We start from the raw sequence: 16672 nt of genomic DNA on the forward strand, positions 1-16672 counted from the left end.
GAGTTTACATTCTTGTTGCTATATTTTATTGTATTCTTTTAAAAAATGTTGGGTTTTGTTTTGGTATGAAGTTAAGTTACTTCACACCAGAAGGACTCAGTAAGATCATTTCAAACCTTATTTTTAAGCCTTGTTAGAGTGAATCAAGAGCAGCCTTTAATCTAGGACTAAGTTAGCCCCACTACTAGGGCCATGCCCTTCTGAGGGCTCTATGCAGTGCTCTATGTGTGACAAAGTCTTCTCACTCTGCTGGTCAGGAGATAAACCATTCCGAGTCCTGTATGACCACCAGGACTTCTTTTGTATGCTTATTTCTCGTGCTTATTTCCCTGGATTTTGATAGTTTATTCACATGCGTATGCAAATCAGTACTCAGGTAAAGATTTTAAAGCACCCATTTACAGATGTCCAAGGCTCTTTCTGTATGCAGCTCCTTCCTTTTTGGTACTCTGCTCTGCAAATTTTAGCCATCTTGGCTTTTCCTGAACTCCACTTTCTGTCTCCTCAACTTGAGAAGTTGCTGTTTGGCTTCTCCCTCCTTGTGCTGCAGCTTGGAAACTGCCTCCAGGAAGAAACTAGGCAATTATAAGGTCACATAGTTTGTCATCTTCCTATGCTGCCTGTTTTCCAATGCCTAAAAACCATGACTTTATACATTTTGTCTAGCTGTCTTTTTGTCATTTGAGAGGACCCATATTACCCTACCATGGCCAAAAAAAGAGGTTCTAATTCCATGTATTTTATGTATAAGTATCATTCTTAATATTATTTTACTTTCTTACCTTTATTTTCCTTGTTTTTAATATTCTAATAAACACAGTTTTGTTTTTCTATAACAGTACTTATTTCACCAATTAAATATTTACCATATGAGGGAGACTATGAAAAGAAGAAACATAAGTTCTAATCCTGAAATTTCACCTTCATTAACACTAGTTACTTTCAAGTTCCCTTAGAATTTAGTATGTATGTATGTGTGTATATATAGACATATACTTTCACCAGCTATAAAAAACAAACGAAAACTCACTGAATTCTTCTACTCAATTTGGTATTGAGAGAGAGTAGTGGAAGTGAATAAACAATAAGAAATTCCTTCTCAGTACCTAAGTAATCAACATAATCAATGTTCTGTATATAATATATATCTTCAACTTCTTAGCATACTGACTTTCTGGCGTTGTTATTAAGGAAAATGGAACATTTCTTAAGAAAATCCTGAGTTAAGTTTTAGAATGGAATGCTTGTTTCTTTCTTTGAATACAGCAGAATGCTTTGGTATACTATGTTAAGGTTGAAAAGATACTAGGAATTGGAAGGTGTTGTGTTTTCTCAAATATATTGTGAGCAAAGCCTCTAATATTTGTGACCAAATCCTTTTTTGTTGTTGTTTACCATTTCACAATTGCCGTGTTGTGAAATAGTCCATGCTTTTAATTTCTTAGACTGTAAAATTAATACTGTGTAGTATTTGTCATACAGCATTGAGTACAATACCACACACAATTAGGTGCTCAATACTGCTTTGTGATGAGCATAATAATAATTACTTTCTAAACAAGGCCTATCAATCTCTATGGAGTGGAGACTATGATGGGCATTTGAAACTAATGTCACACATATATCTGAGTAATGAGATACATGCCTACATTTGTGTCCTTACATTTTCATTTTGAATTTCTTTACGTTACTTTTCTCTTTCTCTCTCTCTCTCTCTCTCCTTTTTTTTTTGTCACAATATTGTATAATTTTATCTAGAAAAAAGGAAAATGCATTTTTTATCCCACTCTATTATTAACCTTTCATATCTTATGTTAAAAATTTGGCTTATGCTTTGTTTTCTCTGTTGGGATTAGTTATGTAAAGTCGGAGTTTGTCTTTTGCTATAAACCTACATCATAACATTAAATAATTCTTTAATATTTTCATAAACATATGCAGCAAACAAATCCAGTTATCCTTCACAAGATTCTTTTTTTAAGAACTATTTTTTAAAAAAAATAGAACTTAATTGAGGTTGTGCACATTAGGATATGAAAAATTTATAGTAAATTTTATTGTGAAATTTCAGTTATGTCCTATGGATGAGTTCCTAAGAAAACAACTCAAGAACTTATTTTCCAAACATGTCAGTTCAGATTCATTAAAAGAAACAAGGGGACTATCAATGAAGAAAAGACCTATTCTCTAATCCACAGTGTGCAAGTCCCTAGTCTTAAACATGAAATGTTTTTAAGTTAAATCTTGATAATATTAAATTAAGCTAAAATTTAAGATGCCACTAAAATGATTTATCTTTTATGCTAGATTCATAGATCATAGTTTATTTTAAACCACGAGCTAGTAACTGTCTTCATACACTAGGCAAAACTCTGTTAACTTAGATACTTCTTTGAAATTCTGGGCATGAATTCTTAAAGAAATGCATGGCTTGCAAATTTAACTTTAAAAAATCCTCGTGATTTCAAGTGTTGACAGATTTCTTAGTAGACGAAGCTTGTCTACTCAGTAACAAACAAACAAAAAAAAACATAGGGAAAAAAGTTGGAGCAATGCTGAATTAAAGGAGGAGAAAATACATGCCCTGCCACACTCCCAAATCACTGCAGCAAGATGTGAAGGATGTGTGAAATGACAAATCCCTGTCCAATGCACAGGAAGAATATAAATACTGCTCTGAAATCACCACAGTGATGCTCTATTTGCTAGAATTTTCTGTTTAGGTGAACCCAGGGAAACCTCACCTCACCTACAAATCCAAAAAAGAAATGAACCAAAAAGAAATTCTGTTATTTTACTGTATGCAACACCCTCCTCTTGTTTTTCCTTTTTCTTAGCCATAACATATTCATTGACTATTAAACATATTCATTGACTATTAGAATAGTTAAGTATTGTTGAGAAGTTTGTCTAACAATTTTTTTTTAATTTTTAAAAAAGGAAATATCAAAACATATATTGCATGGAGGATACCAGAAAGGGTTTCCATTCTGGAGTCAACCAGACCTGGGTCTGAGCCCTAGTTTTGTTTGAATCCTGGGTTTGACTTTAGTTGCATGACCTTGCACATTTTTTAAACTTCTCTGAGCTTCAGTCTTTTGCTTTGTGAAATGGAGATAACATGGACCCACAGTTTGAAGGTTAAATGAAATAACCTAAGTCACTGAAGTCACTAGCAAAATATTTGACAACATAGGTAGTTGTAAAATTTGGGTCAATTTTCTCCTCCCTTTTCTTGATGGGGCTACCTGTTCTGGCATGGAAGGAAGGTTGCATTTTGAACTGAAGTCTTGGGTTTGATTTTTCACTTTTTAATTTATTAGACAATTCACTTGACCTTTCTGAATACATATTAGCTAATTTTTTCTAAAAATATATCCTGGTTATATCCTATGAGAAAAATACGTGAAAATGTAGACTTTAAAATGTTAAATAAGGGCAAGGTATTATTATTATTATAAATTAACGTATCTAAGTCAAAAATATATACAGATATAGTATTCAGGTTTCTATGAATCTGTTCTTCAGGGACTCAAAGAACTACACTGTTATCTTATTCTAAAATGTTACCGTAAAAATTGTCTGGTCAGTTTCTTCAAGGGCATATTCATTGGAAGTATCTCATAGTAAGTTTCAAGATGTCCTCAGAATGCGGAGGTTACGAATGAGTGTACTGGAATTGGACTCCAGGATACTTGACTTTGCATTTCTATTCAAGCTGCAATTTGACTTTTGCTATCTTGGTTCTCCATATCATTCAGATGCCTTAATTCATTATGGAAATTGATGCTGAGTGTTTACCCCACGCCAGACTACCATTCCTCTTTACATATACAAATGTAAGTCACCTTTGGAAAAATTAAGACCTAGGTCCTACTATATTTCAAACAATAACTAATACTTCAGAAATTTTTAGAACCTTCTCCCAGTTGATAATGTTACAGAAAGTAAACTGAGGCAGAGGAATTACCCATGTCACTGATAAGAATCCCCATCAAAGTTCTGCTCTCAAATGAAGTGACATTCTGACTCAAAGGTATAGCTTCATGTGCATCAAAGTTAGGGGATCACCAGAGAAAATAATTTTCAAAATCTAATTTAATTCATTTAATACAACCAGGAACCAAAGAGAATGAAAGATGTCAAGGAAAAGAGAAAATATACCTCAACCAGTAATAGGTTTTGTTTCCTACTAGGAAAAAAAAATTAACGTTCAGTAAAATTTGAAAAGAGAATGAGGCCAATTCATTTTGATCCTGTGGCAATACTTTGAAGCTTACTTTTTAACCTAGTCTATTTTACATTTCCAGATGTTATGAAAGGCAATGTATACAGAAAGCAGTACCAACGGGGATTTGGGTATTTCATTTTCCCCACTGCAGTGACGATTTGGGTCTTACTTTTTCTGAAAGCATCTTTAAAGAATTCTTCAAGCTGTCTGGAGAATGCTGGCTTGCAGAATTAAGCAGTAGGTCTGCATGGGTTGCTATAAGAGGTTGTAGTTGATTGATGTTGCTGAGAACTTCTTTTGCTTTGGCTGTGTTTTCAGGTGAATAGTAAATAAACTGGTATCCAGTACTGCAACAACAAAGATAAAGGCAAGTTACACAACGAGCGGAAAGACTTTTCAGCACTTAGTACCAGATGGCGAATGATAAACAGAACTCCAAATAGCATTACTTCCTATTGAACAGATAAGAGCTATTCTAAGAGATTTTTATGATATCCGAAGAGTGTTTAAAGTCAAATGACCAAGATATTTTGTAAGACTAGTTGAAATAAATCCAGTCCTCACTCAGTCACTAGGAAGATTCTTCATGATTACATATGTCAAGTATTAGTATTCAAAACAAATTAGTATTAATATTATTAAAAATTATTAGTGAACTTGAGGTCACACAGTACAGAGAGAAAAGTATGAGCCTTTATATTTAGGCCAATATGAATATAGATCCTGGCTCTACCACTTACTAGCTGGGTGATCTTGGGCGGCCTTTACCTTCCTCATCAGGAAAGTGGGAATAATTATGCAAACAGTTCTAAGAGGTGGGTAAGATTGGTTATCATTCATGTGAAATGCCTGACACAGAGCAAGCATTTAATAATTACTGTGTATATTTTTCCCCATGATACTTAGGGCAGGGGGCATAGATTTTAATAGCTGAGAAATGGGGAGAATATAAATTAATGCCAAGTGGGCATATGGAGAATTTTATTGGATAGAAAAGAGACATGACGGCATAAAAATTCCCTTATGCTATCTTTTTCATCACCTTTTTTGTTCCCCTTGTGGTTTCTCATTTGACTTGTAAAAATACCTAAAATTGATTACAAATGAAAGAATGACTGACTTTTATAGTCATCATTTAGGAGTTGGTCAAGCATGTTACGGATGTAAGAATTCCGTGGAATGAAGGAGTCTTTGGCCAGTTTTATTAGGAAAAACAAAGGAGGCATTCCAGCAGGGAAAGAAGTGAAACAGCAAAACATCAGCCAAAGAAAAAGAAGAGAGTGGCCATGGATGGTGCATTTACACAGTGGGTGCAACACTTGGTCATATCTCTTTATATCCAATCATCAACGCTTTTTTCATAGCATCTTTGAAACCAAGTCCCCCCAAAACAAAGTTTCCTTACCGAGAACTTTGTTTATGATTAATTATGATTAATTATTAATCAATTATAATTTATGATTAATGTCTCTACCCAAAACTTTATTCCCTTTCTTGTCTCCTCTGACCTCAGTCTTGTGCTCGTTGACCAGTCAGACGACTAAAACTGCTGTTGTCAATATCATCATTAACTTACAAACTCAGGTTGTTTCTCCAGGGCAGGATGAGCTAACAGGACCCCAAGCCATGGCCACCTGGTCTGAGAATCATAAACCAGTTATCCTGACTCCCCAGACTACGATTAAGGATTAAGGACTATCACAAGAGGATGATTAATCCCGACCCCCTTTTTTTACCCTTTAAAAAAAAAATCTCCAACTCAAAGACCAAGTTGGAGTGGACCTGAGGCTTGCCTCCCCCTCCCTTGCTTGGTGACCTGCAATAAATCTTCACTTTGCTCTCAGAGTTTGGCTTTCTGAACCGTGGGCACATAAGCCCTTTGCTGGGTTTCACCTTGCAACCTGTGATGAGTATTTACTGAATATTTTCTTTACGTTTACCAGCTAAATTATTAACATTCCCATAATTCCATTTCTTATTTTGAAATATTAGCATCCAATAAGACACATTAACATCTAGAAAGCACTCTCCCCTTGCCTTGACACTAATGATTTTCAGGGCAAAGTATCGGTTTCTTCAGGAAGACAATATAATAAATATTTCTATTATTTAATTTATTTTTTCACAATTATTTTTAAAAACGACCTTGGTGCTTGGACTATTCAGGAGATAGGACAAGAAGTTGATGAATGAGGGATACAAGTGTCTAAAAGCTAAGAAACACATTGCTATCCTGTGACACTGATGAGAACTCACTCAATTCTGTACTTGTAGATTTTTTTAAATTTCAGAAGCAGGAGCTTACAAATAAAACATACCACTTATTTTAATGCAAACTGAAGCAGATGACAAGTAACAATGGCGAGGAGGAGAAGGAAAACAATAGTCCAGGCCAATTATCGCTGTCTCTTCCTGGCTCATCTGATCTGTGGGACTGTGCTGAAGCCTTTAACAAAAATCATGAACTGGGATGTCCCCCTAATCATCTGTACTCAGACTGGATACAAAATTCAATCCACTGCAGTCTTTAGTAAATCAAACAACTCCATGTTATTTCCGCAAAGAAAATGATTATCTAAAGATACTGACACATACACACTACTATATACAAAAGAGATAATCAACAAGGACCTACTGTATAGCACAGGGAACTATACTCAGTATTTTGTAATAACCTACAAGGGAAAAGAATATGAACAAAATATATATGTGTGTGTGTGTGTGTGTGTGTGTGTGTAACTGAATCACTTTGCTGTACACCTGAAACTAACACAACATTGTAAATCAATTATACTTCAATACAAAATAAATGAATAAAGATATTGATGTGTCACCAGGGTGGGGATGATATTTAATACCCAGCAGTTTTTACAGCTGAGAATAGGACTTACTAAGGACTAGACAGAGAAAGCAGCCTGTGAGGGCTGCTCTGTGGTCCCTTTTCACTGATCTGCTCTTCTGTTCTTATAATTTGCTTTCTGGTTTCATCATATGGGGATGGATAGGCCTCCCATGGCTTAGCTCTGGGAAAGCTAGAGCTCTCAAGGCCAGTGTGGTTCTCCCTCCTTCTCTCCACAGATCTGTCCTCTTTCTGAGTGTGTCATTCCTGGCCTCTCACCTGTTTACTCCTATGCCCTCTTTTTGACTCCTCTATACATATTTCCTACTCTGCAAATTCCCTGAGTCTCCTCTCCATTGGAGGAAATACACTGCCAAGATTTATTTCTTACATCTTCTTTCCTTACACCCTAGTTCAGTGGTGCTCAAATTTTAATAGGCGTAAGATTCACTCGGGGATGAGGTCAGGGCCTGGGTATTTTTAATAAAGACTGCAGGTGCCCTGGCGACACCGAGAGATTCTGCTGTAGTAGGTTGTAGTCTTCGTAACAAGCATCTCAGGAAATCCTGATGCAGGAGGACAGCTGAGCACTTTTAGAAATACCCTCTGCACTGTTTTGACTGTGAGTTGCCCTCTACACCTCTGATCACACTACACACTGACTCCGATAAAAGTTCCTTATTCTAAGTTTCTTATCCTTAACTCATTCTCATTTTCATAATGCCTTCTATAAGGCTACTTTTGCACTCCATCTTTTTTTTTTTTTTTTACAATTCTGTGCATTATTAGTCATCTATTTATTTATTTAAATTGAAGTACAGTTGATCTACAATGTTGTGTTAATTTCCGCTGTACAGCAAAGTGATTCATTACACATATGTATATTCTTTTTCATACTCTTTTCCATTATGGTTTATTACAGGATATTGAAAATAGTTCCTGTGCTATACAGTAGGACCTTGTTTTTTACCCATTCTATATATACTAGTTTGCATCTGTTAACCCCAAACTCCCACTCCATCCCTCCCCCACCCCACTTCTGCCTTGGCAACTACAAGTCTGTTCTCTAGGTCTATGAGTCTGTTTCTGTTGTACTTCATCTTTACATTCAGCACAAAATGCTTTGGTTCACTTCTCGTTACCAGTGTTGCCTCCATCATCCTTTCATCTTTTCCCTCCCAATATAATCTCCACCCTCTTCTTCTCCTTCCCCAATACATTCTTCAGTCACCATCATGGGACCGAACCATAACTCCTGGCCCCCTGTTCCTGAGTCAGTTTCTATTTGAGAAGAGTTACGTAGCAGGCATTGGTTCTCCTGGTTAAGCCTTTTCACGATGAGCATCTTACCTACAGAGGCTGAAAGATTCATTTTCCACAATAAGAGCCAATGTTGGTGTCCAGGATGAAACAGTATGGTATGGAAAAAAAAACCCACCACCCACAAAATAATTTTAAGTATACATACATTTCATCTATATATTCAGTGCCTTACTCTTTAAACATGTCATATATTTGAACAGTTAGAGCTTCTTAAATAGAAAGTTATGAGTATAATTTAATTATTGAGATAAAAAGAATATTGCTAAACTCTGTTTTATAGTGGTCTGAAATTTAAACTGAACCCAAACACTTGAATCAACTATCAATCCGGCAAAAGCAGAAGAAAGACAAAATATTTGCTTGGACAAAGAATATTTTATAGGAGATAAATAATATAGCAAATCACAGATAATAAAAATTGAAATTATTGTCATAATATTTTTATATTGATGAAACAGTGAATGAAAGTATATATGTATGTATGTCAATATATACACTTTAATATATATTTATTTAAATTATTTAATATCCAGTTAATTAGCATATACACATAGCCATACTCATATGCTCATGTGCATATTGTTACTACTAGAGGTATCATTTTTGAGATATTTCACATAGTGAAATAATATTCATATTCACAAACTCTAATTGATAACCGAAATATGATTAAAACAATGATATATGTTCTTGTGTGTATATCCCACCTCAGTCACTTCTTGCTGGTCCTCCTTATGTCTCCTCTAGTGTTCCTTTCTTTTATCTACATGTCCTTCCTAAGTACTCTCATTTAATCTTGTGGTTTAAAAACCTCAGTTATGCTAATGATTTTCGAATTTCTTCATCTCCAGCCTAGACTTTTCCCTGAACTCCATTAAAAGCAAAAGCTCTCCTCTTGACAGTTGCAACTTATCATGTTCCAAACTGAGCTCCTGATCTGCTCCCCATTCTCTACAACCAGCTCCTTCTACCCTCTTCCCCATCATAGTTCACACCAAGTTCATCTGATGTGGCCAATATCTCTTCTCTTCCTCTCCTAATTTTTGCCCAATTTTTCAGAAAATTCTGCCTTTTTTTTCCAAACATATGCAGAATCCAACCACGTATTTCCACACTCACTGCAACCATGCTGGTGCAAGCCACCATCATCTACTGCCAGGATTATTACAGTAGCCTCAAACTGGTCTCCCACCTCCGTCCATACTCTGAGACATTGAAATCCTTGACATGTGCTTAGCTGGATGTGGGTGGGAAGCAGGCAAGGAGAGAGAAATAAAGCAGTTCTTTCTTAGTCCCCTGCCCACACCCCAAATCCAAGGACTTGCTCCACCATTTATCTGTGCCTTCCTTCTCCCAGGCCACTCCTTAACCCATTTGCTCAACCAAGCTACTATTTTGGCAAATGGAGTCATGGAAAAATACAGATGAGAGATGATGGGGAGGAAGGAGGGGAAAGGGAAGGAAAAGAAAGGGAGATGGGGCATGGGCAGATTAGGGTTGATGAGCTCAGGAAAAAAGTGCTATGGAGTGATGTGCCTCACTCCATAGCAGAACTAAATCTCCAGAGAAAAATCTAAGGACTATTTCCACTTCTATTTTTTTTCCTCTACTCAAGCACTACTTGTGAAAAAAACGATTTCTTGAATCCAGAGGGAGGCACAGATGTGCTTTCGGTTCTGAGAAGAAAACCATGTGGATAATAAATGAAAATTTACAGCTTAGTGCACTTGAATATACCCTTCTGGCTTCACAGGGTTTAACAATGTGCTTCATGAAACTGTAGAAGGTAAAAAAAACATACAGCTCTGCTTAGGAAAAAAAACTTAAAGGAAACCAGTATTTGTTTTGTTTACCTCCTATAGATTTCACTTGTATAAACTGAGTTAATTAATTACTTAATTAATCTAAACTTAAATTGATGTTTGTCTCAGAAACTACTCTTTCTAAAAATATTGGTTTCTTGGAAATTTTAGAATCAGCATTTTGAACAAAGCTTGACTCTCTTGTTTATTAGCTCTGTGACAGGTAATGCTAATTAAAGGGGAAAAACCTAAAATTCATTTCATTTCGGCTCAACTTGCCCTCAAAGGAAATTTCCCTATTGGCTCTGGTCACACTGCCTCCTATGATCACCCCACTTTTCAGCTTGAAAGTTCTTACTTGCGATTTTTTGACCACTAGAACTAATATATATATATATATATATATATATATATATATATATATATATATATATAAAATCCTTTCCTTCGTCCTATTCTTGCTCTAACAAAAGGTTCCCAGACACTATTATATGACAAAGTCCAATTAGTTTTCACTTCCTTCCATGGCCTATTCCCATTTATCCTTGGTTTCACTTGCCCTGATTTCCTCTGCCAACTTCCAAGAGTCTGGTAGATCTATTTCTGCCTAGTTTGGCTTCTGGTATTTTCAGGCTCACTTCTCTGTGCAGATGTGATGGAGTAACACCCAAACCAGGTCCCCTGATTCCCTTCCATCCAAAAAATTTCTCAACTCCATCCTGGACTTCATTCATTCATACATCTAATTAAAGTACAGAGTAAGATAAGGTCTAAGAATAGAAACCATTCCCAAATACACTGCAAGGTAGATGTTCCCCTGACTGCAAATGGGCCTGAGGGATATTTTTAGAGGTGATGGAAATGTCCTAAAATTGGCGTGTGATGAGGATCACATAACTCTATAAATTAACTAACATTCACTGAACCATACACTTAAAAAAATAGGTCAATTGCACATTATTCTACACAAGTAGAGAGTAGAATGCTGGTTCCCAGGGTCTGGGGGTGTGGGAAATGGGCAGATATTGGTCAAGAGGTACAAAGTTTCATTTACCCAAGATGTATATATTCTGGAGATCTAATGTACAGTCTGGTGACTAACAGTGAGGTATTAATGGTAACTATGTGAGATGATGGATAGGCTGATTACCTTGATTGTGATGTTTATTTCATAATGTATACATATATCAAAACATCAAGTTATACACCTTGAATATATAAAACTTTTATTTGTCAATTATACCTCAATAAAGCTGCAGGAAACAAGTAAGTGTTCCCAGCATATGATATTGTAGTGCTGGTGATTATGATTCTGATAATCATGATTCTGGGATAAGAATACAGGGAAACAGAAGGTATATTTAGGACCCATTTCATTTTTTCCCTGTTAAATCTGATATTTTTTATGGAGGGTCTCTAAAAAAGCCAATAATTTATTATAAAGCCAATAATTTATTATAAATTATTATTATAAAGCCAATAATTTATTATAAAGCCAATAATATATTATAATACTTGGATTATTAATGTAGAATTTACATTAATAATCCAAGTATCTCTCTCTCTCTCTTTCTCTCTCTCATTTTAATAGCTAATAATTATTGGATCTATAATATGGGCCTAGAATTATGCTAATTTCTTTTCAGTGATTATTTTATTTAGTCATGAGAACAACTCTCTGAACAACAAATATTATTCCCTTATATAGATTTAGAAATTGAAGACTCAGTAGGTTAAGTAACTTGATCTAGAACATACAACTACTATAAATGGTAGAACCAGGATTCAAATGTAGGTCTTTATTAATACACAGTTTGAACTCTTAATTGTGTTTTACTATTTTATGAACATGGTATAGATCCATTTGAGATTTGAAAAAATTACAATCCCATAACTAACACAGGAAACATCTTTTATTTAGTAAAATAATGGTAGGTACAGCATATAAATATTAAAACAAAATATAATTGAAGAAGTTCTCATCTTCTAATTAAAACAAAGCTCATTAGAGAAGATGTATGATTCCATTTTATAACACAGATTAGACATAAGAAAGAATTTGAAAATCATCTCACCATGAATTGCTTGCAACAAATATTTAACGACTGCTGTTCAGTCAATGCACTGAGAAAAGCAAAAGGCTGGAGTTAACCAGCAAGATAATCACGGGATGAGTGTGATGACACTTGTCCTCTAAATGCTACAGCCAGGGCTGGTAGCAGAGAAGAAGAAAAAGGGGGATAAATAGCTGCTTCCCACAAGTCCTTGCGAATCTAAGGCTCTATATTGTTAATATATGCAAAAATCGCCCAGGTAGCCATAGTTTCAGGGTTTGTTTACTAACCACTCAGTACTATAGCTCTTTACATTCCCAAGAGCTCAGACCTTCATTTAAGAGCAATGTAAAAGGATGTCACATTGCATCCAAATTTCCTAGGCATTTTGTTGTTGGAGATTTTTTTTCATGATACCTAGTTTTCCATATTTGCTGGAAGTAGAAGGGGCAAAAGGGTTTTACAAAGACATTTCTCTTATTCTACAACTAGGAGAGATAGAAAACAAAAAGGAAAGTCCTAAAGGAAATAGAACTCTGTATCTATCTCTACCACTCTAAGTTAACTTGTTATCCTTTCCAAAACGTTCACCAATACCTGTCCTCTGTGTATACATAATTTCTTTTTCTTTTTTTTTTTTTTTGCGGTACGCGGGCCTCTCACTGTTGCAGCCTCTCCCGTCGCGGAGCACAGGCTCCGGACGTGCAGGCTCAGCGGCCATGGCTCACGGGCCCAGCCGCTCCGCGGCATGTGGGATCTTCCCGGACCGGGGCACGAACCCGCGTCCCCTGCATCGGCAGGCGGACTCTCAACCACTGCGCCACCAGGGAAGCCCCATAATTGCTTGTTTTATTACAAGTACCTTTTTATATACACCTCTAGATACCTCATAATCCACATACTAATTTAAATGACTACATAGTGTTCCACTTCAGTGATGCAGAATAAGCTTGCTTAATCATTCATTCAAGATGTTTCTAAAATTTTACCATTATGAATAGAATCTCTGAATATCTGAAATATTTTCTTTTTTAAAAATTATTTTTATTATATATAATTCCTAAATAAGTGGTTTTCCTGGGGTGTATTTAGGAAAGCTGTAGATAGAGAATAAGGCCAAAGTCTTAAAAATATTTTACTATTTTCTTTAGCAGATTAAAATAGTAACTGATCTGACTGAAAATTACCACATCAATTCATTCATTCTTTTTTGTAGTACAGATAAAGTAATTTACTTTGAAAATTATATTCTCATAAAGGCCCAGAAAGGGTCAAATACATCAACTTTAAAAAAATTTCTATCTGGTGGGTAGCAAAAATCAATTCTTAGAAAGGTTATCCGTAAACTAACATCATTCATTCATTAACAGCATACACATTTCGTGTTGAAAATCTATTGAATGTATGAGGATGAATGCATATAGAAGACCTTGAGACTGGGCACCGAAGTCTGATTTTCCAGCTCTGTTATTAGCTGTATGGGCGATTCAGTCTCTGAAACTCATTATTCTCATTGGTAAAATAAATAGGGGAATTTGTAATCTGAGATTCCCTGTAAGTTCTAAGATCTAAACGATTCTTTAATGCAAAAAAAGGCAGACTCAAATAACTTTCTTGTTTCCCCAAACTTCTTTTCATATTGAATATAGACAACTGATCTTATTAAGTAAACATGGTAAACACATGGTGTATTTCCTGTATTCCCTTTCCTCGTGAATTTTCCATTTACCCAGTTATATTAACCAGAAACCTGAGTCCTTCAACCCTGCTCAGTCCCTCGAGTCCTCATCCAATTGGATTTAAATCCTGTAAAAATTTCCTTAAATCTTCTTCAACTCCTTACTCACCCATCTCCTCTCACCAGCACTATTATAATAGCCTAATTGTGTGCCCTTAGTTCTCTCCACATAGTAACTCAAAATGCGCCTCTGATCATGTTAATACCCAGATAAGAACCTGTCAATGAGTCCTCTTAGCCTAACCTAGCCTATAGGATGAGAAGCCAGGACTTGACACAGCAAACAAGGGTCCTTCAGATTTGGTTCCCATCCTTTAAGCCTTCTCTCTCTCTCTCTCTCTCATTCTCTCTGTCTGTCTCTCTGCCTCTGTCTCTCTGCCTCTCTCTCTTTCTCCCGGCCGCTCCATGTTGCTGGAGTTCCCAAGCCAAGGTGCAGTGAATGGTACCACCCTGCCCAGGTGTGCTGCACAGAAGCCTGGGAGTCTTCCTAGACAGTCCTGGATTTTTACCTCCTACTCCAAACAGACACACAAAGTCCAAACAATTGCCAAGTCCTTTAAAATATCTCTGTAACTGATCCCCTTCTCTACATCTGTGCTTAAACCACCCTAAGCCAACCCACCTTTCTTCAGCAGAAGCACTGCAATAACTACTTACTTACGCAAGCCTCTTGACAGGGAAGAAGACGTTGGAATAGCTTAGGCAAGGTCCCATCTAATAAAGATTCTGCAATGACACTATTTTTTCTCACGTCACACAAGCTGATTGTGTGATTTTCCCATGACGTAAATCCCATGTGTACATTTTTTTAAGTTAGTACTTTCACTATAATCTTGCAAAGAATGAGATACTCTAGAGTTAGTTTCTAAAGCTCTGGAAAATAAAGCACTTTTAAAATTTTCTGGCAGTATATTTGTAGATGACTATCCTTTCTGCTGTTTGCTGCCTCTAGAATGATGGATATTAAATATCTAAGCTCATAGAGAGCTTTAAAGAACATGCTGAAAATTACTCATCATTTAATCTGAGTACACAAGGTCTTCCTTGGATTAAAAGCATACTAGTTAAGATGACATAACTATGTCACGATTCCAAATATCTTTTTAGTTTATAGTGAAGAAGAAATGCAACTCCTGATTTACAGAAAATAAGTCCTCAAACCATATATTCTTTTCATATTTAGTTTTTTAAGCAGAAAACAATGTTTCTATAGTTCGCTATAGATTCCACATTTTTAACTCCTAATATTCCTATTGATTAACTTTTTCTTCTGAGCTAAAACCAGAAGTCATATCTTAATAATTGTGTGAAATTAAAACATTTAATTGTAAAGTCAAATTATCCAAATTATCTTCCTGAGAGTGATGATACACTTAATATGTCTTTCCTCAAAAATCTCAAGATTGTAACCATTCTTTCTAACAATCTAATGATTTCAACAGAAATCAGCCACATCCACAGTGCAGATAAGGAAACTAAAGGGTAAAAGCTCAGTGGTTTTCTGACATCACACAGTTAAGATTATGTGTTTTATCATTTCCAGACAATGTTCTCTTTACCGAATTTATTATCACTCTAATTTCTAGGATCATTTAGCAAACTTGTTTTCATTTACAATTAAAGTCATTTTCTTGAAAGGAAAGATTCAACTTTTTTTTTTTTTTTTTGCGGTACGCGGGCCTCTCACTGTTGTGGCCTCTCCCATTGCGGAGCACAGGCTCCGGACGTGCAGGTTCAGCGGCCATGGCTCACGGGCCCAGCCGCTCCGCAGCACGTGGGATCTTCCCGGAACGGGGCACGAACCCGTGTGCCCTGCGTCGGCAGACGGACTCTCAACCACTGCGCCACCAGGGAAGCCCGAAAGATTCAATTTTTAAGCAGTTTGAACTGTTACACTTGACACAGCGCTTCTTGCTTCAGATTATACTTTGCTTCACAAGCTTTTGGGTAGGTGATTGGAAGAATGTTGCCAACTTTTAAACGTTAAAGTCACCACTGCATTACTAATATTGAACCGGATTTTAGGTTGGCTGTTTTTATAAAAATCATCAGCTTTCCTCTTTCAGAACACATAAAAGAATATTTTCACTTCCTAGTGAGGTGCAAGCAAACACAAACATTCTAATAGCTGACAAATGGCTGTCTGAAAGCCTACAAGACATTTTCCGCAAATGCCCCTATGTTTCTGTCACCTAGTTACAACACAGTGATCTCTTTAGGCAGACCAATTTGTTCATCCTCTTACTCCTCTGACAGACAATGCTTTCACTTCTTTTATTTACTTCTTCATATACTTAGTCATTCAAGGAACACTTATCAAGTTAGTTCCTGACACAGTTAGTTACAGACACAGTCCATGCCCCCAGAGTACACAGTCTAGAGGCGAAGAGAGGCAATGAGGTATGTTTGTACGTGGGAGGCGAAAAGCAGATGTGGCCTGGCCAAGGAGTCGGAGAAGACTTCAGGAAAAAAAAAAAACTTCAAAGCAGACCTGAAACTGAAGAACTTCGGTCTGGTTCACCGTGGAGGGTGGAATGAGAGGAGAAGATGATGGTGTGAGTGGAGAAAGATGAAGCTGGAGAAAAAGTCAGGGTCAGATGACACATGAATATCTTATGCACCTTGTGCTTTTATTCTCCAGGCAAGAGGCAGCTATGAACTGTTTAACATGATGAAATCACAAGA

At 36.3% G+C, this 16672-nt stretch overlaps 1 protein-coding gene across 5 annotated transcripts in view; it reads right to left on the reverse strand.

Moving 5' to 3' along the window:
- Positions 1 to 16672, reverse strand: part of INPP4B (inositol polyphosphate-4-phosphatase type II B) — a 487644-nt gene that overhangs the window by 129541 nt on the left and 341431 nt on the right. For all 5 annotated transcript variants that reach the window (XM_060012086.1, XM_060012084.1, XM_060012085.1 and 2 more), the window contains one exon: positions 4401 to 4578. In XM_060012086.1, coding sequence (XP_059868069.1) covers positions 4401 to 4578 — 178 coding nt within the window. The remainder of the gene's footprint in view (positions 1 to 4400; positions 4579 to 16672) is intronic.

Source organism: Delphinus delphis, chromosome 5 (assembly GCF_949987515.2).
Source record: "Delphinus delphis chromosome 5, mDelDel1.2, whole genome shotgun sequence".
In the NCBI taxonomy this organism is placed as follows: domain Eukaryota; kingdom Metazoa; phylum Chordata; class Mammalia; order Artiodactyla; family Delphinidae; genus Delphinus; species Delphinus delphis.